The sequence below is a fragment of the Stegodyphus dumicola genome, chromosome X1 (genome assembly GCF_044657685.1).
Source record: "Stegodyphus dumicola isolate Sdum_Otavi_A_Nest chromosome X1, ASM4465768v1".
Taxonomy (NCBI): Eukaryota; Metazoa; Arthropoda; class Arachnida; order Araneae; family Eresidae; genus Stegodyphus; species Stegodyphus dumicola.
In genome coordinates this window covers 185,145,001-185,160,603 of record NC_140780.1, presented here as the reverse complement: position 1 = coordinate 185,160,603, position 15,603 = coordinate 185,145,001, and the positions used below count along the sequence as shown (strand labels likewise).

Sequence of the window (15,603 nt, the reverse complement as noted above, 5' to 3'; positions counted from 1 at the left end):
AAATTATTAATGCACCCCGATTCATATGAAATTCATACATTCACAGAGATCTTCAAATTGATACTACACAAATTTATATTAAAAGACTTGCAACAAACTTTTTCCTTTCTGTACTAATTACATTCAAACTGCTGTATGAGTTCTTTGCGATGCTTACCTTTTCATAGAGAAAAACACAAATATCTTTCTGATATTCTTACCTAACATTTTGTTAATTATTTGAAGTACTTACTATCTTACTGATCCATTTTTTTTTCACATTGCTTGTCTATTTTCATTCATTACATCTTTCTTCGCCGACTGATGGTGGCTAAGTTGAAATATCCCATTCTACCATCTCGATTCTTCTTATCATCCTTATGTTATAAAGACATTATTTTATCTGATGTAGAGTAAAAGCGCGCTGTCACTTTGTTTCCATTCGACACAAGTCAAGTCACTCACAAAGCAGTTCTCATCTGATTTGCAAGGTTTTGTTTTAGATATAATCTAGAGAAAATTAAGTTGCTTTCAGATGTTCAAAATCACTTTTTTTTTTGTGTGTGTGTGTGTGTGTGTGTGTGTGTGTGTGTGTGTGTGTGTGTGTTCATGTAAAGAAGTATTAAGCTAAGTTCCATAAAATTCGTGAGAAATTTTAAGAATAAGAAAAAGTCGGGAGAAATATATTGTAAATCGGGTTTGCAGAAGAGCGGTCGAAAATCGGAAGAGTTGGCAACTCTGATAATCAGCCGGATTACAGTCAATATGTTGTATTTAGAAAACACATGATCATCAGTTATTTAACCAAAGGTGATAGCAATTCAGAAGTAACAAATTTTATGAAATTCTGAAATTTTGAGTACTTCATGGGCACATCAGCTAGATGGATCGTCTACAAAAAAATCTAAGACAGAGCAGTTTACATGTTCACAGACATTAGGTTGCCTCTCCCTGCACATGCATGCTATGGTGAACTGTAATATGTTTACTGTATTTATGCGTAAATAAAGTAATAATCTAATAATTGTCTGCTAATAAATTTTGCATATAGGAATAAGCTACATCTAAGCATTTGAATTTTAGTGTTGCTTAATCTAATGCATCAAGCAGTATACATTATGAATTATGCTTCAATATTGGAAATTCAAGATGATTATTAGGGATAATGATTTTTTGTTAAAATGCTACTCCTTGGCAAAAGTACATAAAATGTATTTTACTCTTCTGACTTTCTGGTACGATTCGCCTTCAGTATAGGTACCAGGCATCTGCTTCGTTAACCCTCTGAGCAGCATGGATTTTTAATCTGTCATAAAAACCTGTATTTAAACAGCATTTATTAGCTAGATTTGTATAATTACTTATTTTAGTATGTATTTTAATAAACTTAATTCATTAAAATGACATTTAGATTACCAAAGAATATAAAAAAGCAAATATCTTAAAAATATAAGCTAATATACTACCAAGTGACAAAAAGTCTCAGGACCGGATCATGCTGCTTAGAAGGTTAAACAAGAATACAGGCAAAGGCTGTATGAACAGAACAGATTTCAAAATCAAAATTAAATAAATCAAGATGAAAACTTGATAAACTGAAAGAAATGCTTAGTTATTCAATATTTCCTCTCTTCTTACTTAACAAGAACATGAAATTACATAATACTAAGTTATCATGGTAGCGAGTGACACATATCTAAACTGCCTATTATGCATTACCCAAATTCACATTTAATAATTCTAGTTTGAGTTTAAACTAAATTATTAATTTTTATTGCTATAAATATAACTATCAAAAATATTACTCACTAATATAACGTCTTAAGACATTTTCAATTTGCTTTTGTTGAAATCGGCCTTTGATTATTAGCTGATTATTAGCATCCACAGAACCACTATAAAATAGAGAAAAAAATTTAATTTCAAAACACACATTAATACCCTCGGATATAAAAATATACTTCCAAAATGTCTAAAATAAATTGTATCTGACCAGATAAATACAAATAAAAATCAACAGAATAATTTACAGTAGCAAGATATGGAACACTGTATGCTTGAGATCACCATGCATTTGTCTGGTTTAAACATAATATAGTATGTATATATATATATATATATATATATAATTCTTATCCAAATAATCTTGATTTTGTGATAAATTTTTCAGATTATTCAGAAAATCCATTACAAAATAACAAGAAATCAAAGTTGAATCAAAATAAAACAGTTAATTATATTGGTATAATCTGACGACCTTAAGTAAGTCAACTCCACTAAAGTGAAGCTGGTATATACGATCAGCCCCAGAATTCTGATAATCAATGACTGCCAGTAACACTTGTTTAATTTTCAATAAAAAGAAATTTCAATGCTTAGAAATGAAATTTCAATGCAATATTTTCTTATATAGAGGCTCTTCACACATTTTTAGATGATTTTCACTGTAATTACAGAATCAGTTTACCTAAAAGTTCTATTTCATAACCCTTATTCTTCGCTATCTTTATACACTGTAATTTCCAAGAAAATAAAGCCTTTTGTAGTATCAGAAGAGGTATTTTATCCCATTGCTCTCGAACAGCTTTACAAAGTATTGGGAGGTTTAAGTCAACATTTGAACAACCTGCTTTCTGAAAATCCAAAAGTGCAAAAATACATTGATGACAGATTAGGAGATTTAGTGGGGATATGAGTGGCCTTCATACCCGTTTCTTGTTCCATTTTTCGCAGGAAATTAACAGCAGATTTTGATGTGTCACTGCTTGCTTTGTCTTGATGCAATTCTATTGATTGATCGCACTGTGTGTGAAGAAAACATATTTCATATTTGGAAATAAACATTCTTCAGATGCCTCTAACCATGTACACGAATTTTTTCTCCTCCTTCATGATAATAAAAGGATTTCTTTTTATTACAGTCATTTAATTACACCCATGATTTATCTATTGTGACATTTTTGTCCAAATAAATGTTTCTGATAGAAAATTCTGCGATATATCATGGAGAAAGCTGATGCACATTACGTATTTTTGCCTTTTTAAGATTCAAATCAGCATTAATCACTTTGTTTACAATGGATACTAAGCATTTTAATGATTTTGCAGCTGTCCTTTGACTTCACAGATTTTATTTTAGCATTACAGTTCTTAAGTTTGCAGCATTTGAAACATTCTATTTTTTCCTTTTATATGTATATGAGCAAGTTTTCTCTTTGAAGCCAAACTTTGATGTTTTTCACCTTTGTTTTTGACATTATTTATCGTAACTTTAGATATCAATAAACAATAGCTATCACAACACTTTTTAATAAATAGATACGAATAATTTTCTTTGGAAAGAACACAAACATAGCCTTCCATAAAAGTGAAATTTTGCATGAAAACAAAACTCTCAAGTAGCAGACGATAATTTATAATTTCAAAAATACAGCTGCAGTTAAAAAAAATTTCCAACCAGAAGATGACCTTTTTACAGCAAAGCAAGATAGTCTAAAAAATGTGATAACAGCCTCTGTACAAGAAAATAAAATTTTAACCAATACATGCTATGTTTAATGCGTATTTTAATTAAAGAAATAAATTAATTTTATTACTGAAGTTATCTGGCATTTTCTGCACTTGCTTTTAGTGCGGAGGATCTCAGTCTCTCAGACCAAAGAGGCCCTAACAAAAAAACTGTTAAAAATGTGAGCCCACAGTATATTTGCAAGCATAATAGCATTAAGCAAGGCAAATGGAAAATCGTAAAAGTAAAGATATTCAAAAACAAAAGGGTGAAAACTTGTTTCCTAACTGTAAGATATGATTGATATCGGAGTTATTCAAGGAACAGCTATGAAAATAGTATGACCTTCTGGCCAAAAGGCGAAGATCCTGATCGAGGTATTTTAGAAGCTTAGAATAGATTAAGGCTGCTTCCTTGCCTCTGAATACAACTTCAATCTTCCCAATTTATGGACCAAGAACTTGAAGGAGCTTAACCACTTGAGCTAAAAAGACGTGCCACACACGTCAAGATGCTTTTGTCTCAAACCGCAAGCGGCGTGAACACCATGTCAATAGGCATTTATCGCAAAGCGAAAATTACATGGTGCACACGTCGCCTAACAACGAGATTGTTTATTTCTCGAGTTACAGCTCTGGACTACACTCGCAGACGCGGAGAGGCGTAAATGAGACACTTTACCTCTTGTTATACTGTAGCGCACGGCACCGCAACCATGAAGTTTAGTCATAGCGCAAGTGGTTAACAGAATGTAGCTTGTTTTAAGCACTATGGAAGCATACAGTTAATCTAATAATGCTTTACTTCTTCATGTAATGCTAGTGCTAGAAAAAACTCATCAACCTGTTGCAGAATCAACTAGCTGAAAGTATTTTCAGAATGTTGGTCTAGCAAAGCAAGTTAGTTGAACAGGAAAACGATAAAAATGGCGAGTTGCCTACTGACAAAAGGCTAGGGTAAAAAAAAGCCATTTCAATATTTCCAAAATGCGATGTGGAGCTTTATTTAACATGCAATCATGATGTTGTTACATGCTGCAATTTCCTTGCGAATACAGCAAATGCCAAATCTACGACCTTCGTCATTCATAAGTGTTTCTAATCAGAAACTGGAGAATCAAAAATGATAAAAGTCAATTTTTAGACAGAAATACACGTAAATCCCAAAATCTACAAAGAATTCCAGAAACTAGGCATAAACTGAATTTTATTTTGGGCAATTCATTTTATATGGATAAAATTATCAACAGACCCATGATTTTTATCTTAAGTAATTCAATGTGTAACATAACACAGGCAAAACTGAAAAAGAGATAAAATTAAAATTAATAATTGCTTTTAAATATGTTATTATTCACTTCTGGTAAATGCAATAAATTTATCAGTTTTTGTTATGTATGTGGAATTCATCAGTTAATTTTTACACGTTTTTGTGAGGGAAACCTCCCCTTCTTTTTGTTAGATACAGAGAAGCAACTTTTGCGTGTTGAAGTTTGTCATAGCAGGGTTTAACTACATTAAATTTATAGAATAATTTTCAGAATGTTCCTCAGCTTCCATAAACTACGTTCTTTTTAATGAGCATTAATTTCATAATATGGTGATAATAAATGTAAGCGCTTCAGAGCACTGAAAATATTTTACAGTGGGGTTATTATTAATAGAGATAATAATGAAAACATAGCCATACATTCTAATATAAGTACAGAACAATTAATGTTTCCACATTCAGCTGTGAAGGGTTCATGTTTAACAATATTACTACACCACAGACTAGCAAATACACAAGGTCTTTCACAGAACTCCACAGAATTAAATAGCAGGGTGTATGCGCTTCCTTTCCCGAAAACAATTCCAGAACTCAAAATGAGCATTGCTAATGCACTTCCATTGGTAGCTCCAGATATGCTTCAGAAACATATGGCATGAAATGGACTACTGTTTAGATGTTGTCTGTGTTACCAATGGCAGTCACTTTGAGCATTTATATAGTATGTACACAAAATTTAAAATTTTCTTCTACATTCTTTGTAATTTCTTATCGATTAATTCTTTTCATTTAAATAGTTAAAGATGTTTGCCTCTTTCCAACATATGACACTCAAAAATGAGAATTTTCTCAACACTGAAAGATTTTTAAATAAAAATATACTTTTTCATAATGAATTAACTTTAAACAGAAATTAATTACTATCTGAAACTTCAGTAATTACTTCTTAAATTCAAATAATACAAACATACTTAAATGTAAAAAAAGTATTATTACTTGTACCTTTTAATAACAGAAAAATACTCTAACCAGTTTCCTTATATCATTAAATAATACTTTAACCAGATCACTAATCACTGATTGCAAACTAAGAATTAATGGAATTCTTTTCTGTAGAATTGTGTTAAGACCATCTAATGTTGGGAGAATAGAGCGCACAAGAAAACAAAAGCTTTTTTAAGGTCAAAAGACAAAAATACAAATATTCATTCTTCATAAGATACACTTACAGCAATCGGAAAATGTGTCTCTTGTCAGGCGATTTTTTATTATTATTTTGGAAGGTTTCACTTATATTTTTTAGTATTGTTTTGAGAATTGCCAACTGCTCACAGGTGCAGAAATTACTTAAATTTCTCTCGCACCTATTTTAACAGTGGAAGTAATAACCACATATTCATTTACTTAAAAGGTACATTATAACTTTCAATACAACCTTTTCTCTAACTCCAGAAGCATTTACTTCTTCCTCAAAAAATGTAAGAAGAGGGTTCTACCGGTCAAGGCTTCTAGATAAATATTTCTTTACAGATAACCAGTGTGTATGTACATACATACATATTTCAGATTCTTTCTTATCTCAATATTAAGCAGCTGTTGGAATTGTTTCAATTTCTTCTTCCTTTTAGAAACCTTTAAAAATAATAGTAAATATCAACAAGGCATTCATCCACACTTATTGGCAAAGATGTTGACCCTTTTTAAACTGCTAAATTTAAGGTGACAGGTGGATCTCCTAATTTGAAGAACTGAATTTTCTTTTTTTTTTTTTTCTTTTATTTAAGATGCCTGCAACATAAGTTTTCAAGCTATCATCAGTTTTACTATTCCTGGTGCACTGTCAAAACTAAGTTATAAGCAATTATCCATGCTATATATTAAAGCCTGCTGAACCTCTTTCTGAGGTGGGGACACAAAGTAAACAACACTCAATTTTTGAAGACTCAGGATTTCTAAAAAAAAGGAACAATTTTATATAGTTTTGAATCAGAATTATTACTTCCATCTGTAGATACGCAGAACGGAACTGTTTTAATGCAATGAACAACAGCAGATTTTATCATACCAATATCTTAAACCTATTTTTTCTACAGTTGCAGCTATTTTTCTCCTTGCAATCGAGTATTTCTCGGCTACAGATGCAGCACAATCCAATACATTCAGTGGCAGAGTGCGCTCAAAAAGGCAAAGAACAGGAATTCAGCATTAATAACTTTTTGGTCCTTTTTACACAGAAAAATTTCTTTTTTTCCCAAAACAAATCACATGTTTAAGACCATCGACCCTTCCAACATGTGAAATAAAAAAACTGCAATAAAAAACAGTACGCACTGCAATATTACATTTGTGTGATAAAATAATAGAAGGAAAGTTATCTGTGTACAATTTTTGAAAAATACATAAGCATTTTACATTTTTTCAGACAATACAAAATAAACAGAATTTCGCAGCTTTACAAGACAAAATTTCAGTTTTTTAAACTGTTTCTGGAAAGTACGTGAAACTTGCACGGCAGACTAGAAAGAAAAAAAAAAAAAAAAAAATTCATCTTACTTTCTGCTCATTGGCTAATATATGCCAGATAACCTGCAGTGGAACTTGATTCTCAATGTAGAATTGGAACATGACACTTTCCGGCGCGTATTACGAACTCTCACACAAAAAGCAGAAACATGTCACATATAACTGATAAAATGACTTCAGTTTTTCTTAATACGAGGGCTATCCAGAAAGTAGATTACGTTTTGGAATAAAAAAATAAATAAAGTATAGGAAACAAATTTTATTATATACAGATGAAAGCCACACTCAAATACTACTTTTCTACATAGTCACCATACAAATTAAGGCATTTATCGTAGCGATGTACGAGCTTGGAAATTCCTTCGTCGAAAAATTCGGCCGCCTGCGCCTTCAACCACTTCGTTACCTCTTCTTGCCTTCCATCTTGCACAAAACTTGTGGTAACCAAGCTTTTCGCTGATGATTTCGTGCAACAAACTTCGCGAAATTTGTGGAAAACTCAAAGAAAGTTCCGTTATTGTGAAATTTCGATTTTCACGGACTTTAGCATCGACTTTTTCGAGAAGTTCGGCGGTCACTATGCTGGGTCTCCCACTTCGATCTTCGTCGTGAACATTGGTTCAGCCATTTTGAAATCTTATGACCCACTGACGCACTCCACCTTCAGTGATAATGTTGTCCCCATACACTTCACGAAGCTGCCGATAGATTTCTATCGGTTTACAGTTTTTTGCAGTCAGAAACCTTATTACTGAGCGCACCTCGCAGCTCGCGGGATTTTCAATTAACGCAGACATCTCAAACCGTCACAGTATCTGAACGGAGCACAGCACGAACCTCTCACTAGCACGGCTAGATGCAGACTGAGCTGTGCAACGCTCTGACCCCAAGATGGCCGCGCTAGCCCCGCCCCTAGCGGACACAGACGGAAACGTAATCTACTTCCTGGATGGCCCTCGTATATGTATGTGTATCCACAGGAAAAACAAGCACTTTTAGATGCCAAAAATCACTTTTTTTGTGCAAATAACAAAGTATTAAGCCACTCTAAATAAAAGTCGTGAGAAATTTTTACAATAAGAGAAAGTCAGGAGAAATATGTTGCAAATTTCGTCACCAGGAGTACAGTTGGATATCGGGATAGTTGAAATCTCTGTGTTTGCAATCGCTAGATTCATTTTGAATCATTCTGAATAATCCTGCTAAACGTTCTTTGATCCTAGAGAATGAAAATTATACAAGTGACACCAAATCCTAATTAATATATTTTCTCCATTATATATGCAATTTTTTTAAAATGGCTACCCATTTTAGAACAAAAACAACAGATGAAAGAGTAATAAATTATATTTTTAACCACAGAGAGGAATTCTTAAAAGAACAAACTTTCACCATTTATGTCTTAAATTATGAACTTTCCACTAATGATAAAGAGTAGATCTGCTATGCAGATTTTCTTGTATTCAGTAAAGCCCTCTATCATGTATTAATGATAAATACTGATTTTCCTTTTGAATGAGCTTTCAGAGTTTAAATTTGTGTGTGTGTAGGGGAGACTTTCATAACATGACAACAGCATAAAAAGAACAAATATTTTACTGCACTGAACTCTTAAACTTTTGATGAGTTAAACAGCTAACTCAAATTATTAAAGGTATAAAAGATGACTTTATCACTCCAGATTTTAAAATATGATGAAACGGAAGGGCTTCTACAGCTTAGTCACAGAACTTCAAGTGCACTGAGTTTATAATGTCTACTCTGGGTTATGAAATTGCAGATGATGCCACTTAATGTGATCATGCTTGATTTTTTTTTTATATACTGCTAATTTAATTCTGAATTCCCACACAAATATACGAAAACAAAGAAATATAATAAAAAATGGTATAAAAAATTTTCTCAAACTGAAGTAAATTCGAAAAATATAGTAAAAATGGATTATAAAAATTACCATGAGGCACAGAAATGTTCCAACTAAGCCCCAAGAGTGGTTTCAATCTCAATCAACCATTTAAAATTAGGTAAAATCAGCAGCATTACTTTGACGTACACTTTAAATAAATCTTTTAATTTTCAGAGTGACATAGAATCTATGCCAGACTAAAATTTTCTTTTTGCAAAATTTAAAATTTTACACTGGCATGTTCTCTTTCAATGAGGGATGCTTTTATTACCAGTTTACACCTGTCAGAGCAGCTCGTAGCAATTACTTTGACAATGTAAACACTCACTTCGACCAAGTTGAAACATAGTGGAAGTGAGTCCACGCTTCCATTTCTACTTTGACCCTGTTGGAAAATCTATCGGGGCAGTTACTATGAGCAGCATTCGCAGAGACATTGTGACAGTGAGTTCTATAATGTCGAAAATGCCAAGATGGAGCGATAGCCAAACCATGGCATTTTTTAATGCATATGCATCTTATGAAGTGTTATGGAACACTTCACACTTCAAGTTGCATACTTCTATAATTATGTGAGCTTATATTTATTATTCTATAAGCATCCCTACATGAGGATGTAATATATATATATTATAAACTATAAAAATAAAAGTGGAATTATGAAAAAAATATGTACACCTGTTTTATTGGGAATATTTAAATTTGTAGCTTTGTATAAAAACATTCTTGGCTATAATTTGTTACAATTCAGCTTGGATGTGAAACACTGAGTACAAGTACTTAAGGCGTATCAAGGTTTATACGAATTATGCTAGATGAATCCTTATTTCTTAAAATATCCATTTTAGCATTTTAAAAGTAAAGTATAATCACTATATTTAATCATTATGATATTTGTTGATATCACTTTATATACCGTAATTTCCGGAAGAAAGGCCGCATCAGCGTAAACGCCGCACTCAAGAAAAATGGAGGGAAAAAAATTTAAATTACACAGAAACGCCGCAATAGATTAAATTGCGCGTGACATTGTCGTGGGCCGTATAGATGCAAAAACTCAACCTAAGTCCTGATATATGACATACCAGTTAAGAAAAATGCATGAAATGAAACCATAACTCAAAAATAAATTAAAGGTAAGAAATGTATAGCTTCTGTGCCGTTTAGAGACATTTTCAAAAATTTTCCGCTCCCTTCTTACTTAAAAACTATCCAACAAGTACTTGTACCCAAACTGATGGGATTTGTATTTGGCAGAATGCCAAGAAAAATCCATTCATGCTGAAGGGAAAATACGTCAGAGTTCGTTATCGCGAGGCAGGTGGAGTCGTGTCCGCCTTTGAAAAAAATTGCAGAAAAGGCAGGGGTGGGGAGAGGATGGGTCCTGGAAGACTCATGGCAGAGGAGAGAGACTATTCAAACTGATGAGAATGTTGATTTGAAAGGGGGAAGAATGTTATTGTTCTGAGATCTCGTTTAGGGTGAATAAGGCATGTAGGTCCGTTCAAGGGAAAGAATGTAAACAAAATAACATTCGCAAAAAGCAACTGAGTGGTCTTTTGTGTGGGAACAGCACCAGTCTATGCACAATGACAAGGCCATCCAAACTATGTACAATGACCATCATAGGAAATATTTTATTTTTAGTGCACCTAAATGCCGCATGGGTAGAAACGCCGCACCCGCTGAAAATTTAAGTTTTAAACATGTAAACGCCGCGGCGTTTCTTCCGGAAATTACGGTACTATTTGTGTGTTGTCCAGAAATACAATTTCAGCAGGATCCAAAAGTAACAATTCGCGATAAATATCATCCTGTTGGAACTATGTCATAATATATATATTCTTTTACCTGTGATATTATATGTAACGGCTCCCACGTTTTTTGCTACTTCTTATTTATTTAAGGCTTTCTGAATAATTAGGTAGATATTCTACAGTTTATTTATGTTGTGTTAATGGTAGCTTTGAATAAATATTACGTGTGTTAATTTTGCATTTTGCTCTAGAAATAATACAGTTCCAGTCAGAACTCTGCATAATTAATTACATGCACAGAAAGCTGGAGATTCTGGATGAATAAATATATTCCTTCTATTAATAAAACACATTATTTTGTAAATGATTAATTAAGTGTAAATAAACAGTTATATATAGTAGAAAAACTTTGTTAACTTAAATTTCAATAACTACGGATGACTAAATAACTTCCCTCAATAAACTGAATTCTTTTTAAATTGATTAATGAATATATTTTGAAAGAGAATAAATTTAAATTATGTTTAGAGAATATATTTTAAGTCCTTGTATCTGAAATACAATAAAGTTTTTGTAACTTTGGACATTCTCATCCCGAAATTCATTTAATAGTTGATTTGATACTCCTAATTCATCATGGCGAGCTACCCAGTCACATACGTACCCATTTCCTTTTCTTCTTTTTTTTCTTTCTTTTTTCTTTTTAAAGAACAAAAATTAATTCGTTTGAAATGGCTTCACAGACTTCAAGCACTGCAGCTGCCACATCTGTATCCATTTTGTAAACAAACGGAGGCGAGTTGTCAGTCCACTCTGATTGGTGTAAACAATCTATCAGGTCCATTCTCTCAGTTCGAGACGCCTGGACAAGCGGCTCGTTACGAGCTGCTCGAACAGATGTAAACTGGCATTTAGACTGTTAAGATTAGTGGTACAGTAGCCGTCAATTTCCAGAAACATTATGAACAACAGTTTATAAATACTTTTCCATTTTCCCAATTAAAAAATGCTGTGAAAGTAAATGCAGTTAAATTCCATTGCTATTTTGGAAGATGCTTTGTCTCTTTGTATAATGGTATCAAAATAGCCACGAACAAAAATGATTGCATTAGATGCATCCAATATTATTAACACATGTCTATTTTACTTTTATTCAAAGTAATGCTCTTGGCTAACTGCATTCAGCTTTATAATCTTAACCATTAGAGTACTGAATTATTTGAAGATTTTTATGCCCATGGGGCGGATTTAATTTGTCGCTATATGGATTAATATGTAAAAGTAATAAATTTTATTTGAAATGTACTTATATTGGCAATATAAATATTTTTTTGAAATAGTATTTTAGTTATAAAATATAAATATATAAATGAAACAAAATAGAAATATTTATATAGAATAATAATCAATTTTAATTATTATTTTGCACCGTGCGGTATTTTCCAAAACATGCCGGTAAATAAAAAGGTCCTGGTATTGTTTGCATTACCAAGTGGTTTCTTTTCTTATTTTATGTTTATAATGAACATGACACCGTTTTGTAGGGTGTTTCTTTAATTCTGTTGCCGGAATATTCTCCGGAAAATGTGCCCAATTTTTCACCTGCAAACGGGCTGGCAGGGGTGCTGCAAACATCAACACCTGCTTCTTAAATTCAGATGATGAGTCAGACTCGTCCACCGTAGCTACACAGTCTCACTCACAGAGCTATGGCTTACACAGTCTCACTCGTCAAATGTACCCAAAGGGTTAAAATCTTACACTGATGAAAATTAGAACAGGCAGAGGGAAATGTAATTTTAAAAGCTGTATAATGCACTACAATAACATATACCCCTAATGTATTCTTAAACATGCTATTTTTCTCTTTTTTAATCCAAGGCCTGAACACTAGCTCATTATTAGACATTTCATAATAATGGCAACACCAACTGAATATTTAGCCATCTCATCACAAAGAATGCAGCAGCAAGGGATGTGACTAAAATTACATCCACAAAGAAGGGCAGAGGAAGACAATACTACTAAAACTAAGGCTTACACAGGTGTGGAACTCGCATCCTCGGTTTTTTTAGACTAAGAGTCAGCTTCTGTTAACAACTACATCATCTAGATGTTTGTAGAGATGTTGATGAAATATGCTGAAGAATTGACAATTTTCTACAAGACACGGAGTTTACCTACATTAAGTTAAAACCCACAATACTTCTACACATAAGCAAAAAGCACAATCCATTTGCTGTAAAGTGCTGTGATATATATTAACATACTATGCTAGGCCCTGAATCTTCAATGCGATACAATTATTTTTCATGCTATAGAGATTTTTGTGACAAGAGTAGCGTATAACAGAATTCTAAAGAGAGAATAAACATGACATTGTGGCGTTCCGACAGATACTTCAACTTCTATTCATGAGATGGCGCCACGTGTAAAATCCAGTTCTTAATCGGAGCAGCAAAGCGACATCTTTACTCACTCAGACTTCTCGTCACACAACGGAACGCGAAGGTAGCATGAACTGTGTTCCGAGCTCTGTGTTGATCTCTTCAATGTAATTTAAATTGTAATTTAGTACTTAATATATTCTTTTGTTATAGGAGATTGTCTATTCTTATTTTCTTTAATTATATCATGCATTAAGCACACACGACCACCAAATGTGGTGACCTTTTGACTGAGCACGCTACTGACAATGGATTTTCAACGACCCTAAGCCACGTGCATCCAAGGCATTCTGAAGAACTGACTAAAAATAACAACGAATATGGACATTAAACGTATGCTACAACGTACCCTTTCAATTATTTCTAGATGTATTGATATATATTGCTTGTGTTTTTTCAAAGTCGTGCATATCATCGCAAGGAGCTTCAGCAAATCATCAATGTGATCTGTTCCATTCTGCTGACTTCGCCAGTCGTGCAATAATTCTTCGATCATTCAACGACAAATGTGCTACAACAGTGATTTTCGCTAAATGTGCCACATCAGTAACTTTTGTGCAACGTGCTACGGCAAAATTCTTTTCTCAGTGTTCGAAAGTAGTGAATTGTTTTCCCATGTGCTACAGGAGTGATTTCCTTTTTCCTTCGAAAGTGCCTTAGCAGTGTGAAGTGGTGATTTTGTGCGTGCGCAATACAAAATTAACGCATCATTTTTTCTCAAATAGGGGTTTCTTTTCAAATGCATTTCGGTAAAATATTATTTGTGTGTGTAATTGCTGACCCTGTATTATTTGTGTGTGTATCGTTATGTAAATTTTTTCTGCATGGTTAAAATATTTATTGTTATCATGGTAAAATATCAATAGTGTATCCTCATGCTACAATATTTGTGCTGATAAGTGTTTATTATTTAAAGTGAAAATTATCTATCAGTATGCCCGACGATATTCCACCAGAGCCACAAATCACACGTGTTGCGGTGAAGCCACCGCCTTTCTGGAAAAATAATCCTTCATTGTGGTTCGCTCAGATCGAAGCACAATTTTCTATCACTCGCATTAGTGAGGATTCTACAAAATTCAACCACGTAGTTGCAGCAATTGAGTCTGATATTCTGAATTCAGCGCATGACTTAATTCTCAAACCACCTGATTGTGATAAATACTCCAAACTGAAACAGCGGCTCATTGAAATCTATTCAGAAAGTGAATCTTCAAAAATACGTACTTTACTACAAGGACTTGAACTTGGAGATCAGCGACCTTCATACTTGCTGTCACGAATGCGTGATCTGGCAGGAAGCCATTTTAGTGACGACTTGTTGAAGTCACTATGGCTTTCGCATCTCCCTAATAACATACAAATAATTCTTGCTGCTTCCAATGAAGATCTAACCCGTTTAGCAGCAATGGCTGACAAAATTAATGAACTTGTTACTCCAGCTTATGTCAGTGCTGCTAATGCTGCACCTTCCAGTTCATCCCTCGAACAACAAGTGGCTGAATTGACGAAAAAAGTATCTAAACTCTCTACAAGTCTTCATGCTTCACGGAGATACAATCGATCAAATCAGGGCCCACGTAATAAATTTCGTGCCCGAAGCAGGAGTCAATCTCGTCATAATACTCGAACGCAGTACAAAGAACCCACAAGTGGCATATGTTTTTATCATATGAATTTTGGCGCGCAAGTGTGCCCCTCCATGCACTTTTAAACAAGCGGGAAACTAAATGGGCGGTCTTCTGCTGGCCAACAGAATGTCCGCCATATCGACAGAATAGTACTGGCTGATCGTTCAACTCAGTTATGTTTTCTAGTAGATACTGGAGCTGACATATCAGTGCTCCCGAGAACTAAAACAAATGCTCACCAACTTAATAAACTTGTACTGTATGCAGCCAATGGTACCCAAATTGCAACCTACGGCACCAAACTATTGCCACTTGATTTAAACTTGCACCGGACTTTCAACTGGCCTTTTATTATTGCGGATGTAACTCAAGCAATTATTGGTGTCGACTTCTTGACACATTTCCACCTTCTAGTGGATGTCAAGAATAATTGCTTAATTGATGCCACAACTCAGCTGACATCACAGGGCCAAGCTTCTCACATATCAAACGTACCAACCAACATAAGTGTTTTATCGGGCAGCACACGGTTTCATCGGTTATTAGCAGAATTCCCTGACATTCTAAACCCATCCAAATCAGG

At 33.7% G+C, this 15,603-nt stretch overlaps 1 protein-coding gene across 2 annotated transcripts in view; it reads right to left on the bottom strand.

The window, feature by feature from the left end:
* The window catches only part of LOC118199402 (eukaryotic translation initiation factor 2 subunit 2-like), a 187,904-nt gene that overhangs the window by 23,100 nt on the left and 149,201 nt on the right, over positions 1-15,603 (bottom strand). For both annotated transcript variants that reach the window (XR_015038742.1, XM_085808454.1), the window contains exon 8: positions 1,789-1,874. Coding sequence is in view for 1 of the 2 variants with exons in the window: in XM_085808454.1 (XP_085664580.1) it covers positions 1,789-1,874 (86 nt within the window). In the remaining variant the exon portion in view is untranslated. The remainder of the gene's footprint in view (positions 1-1,788; positions 1,875-15,603) is intronic.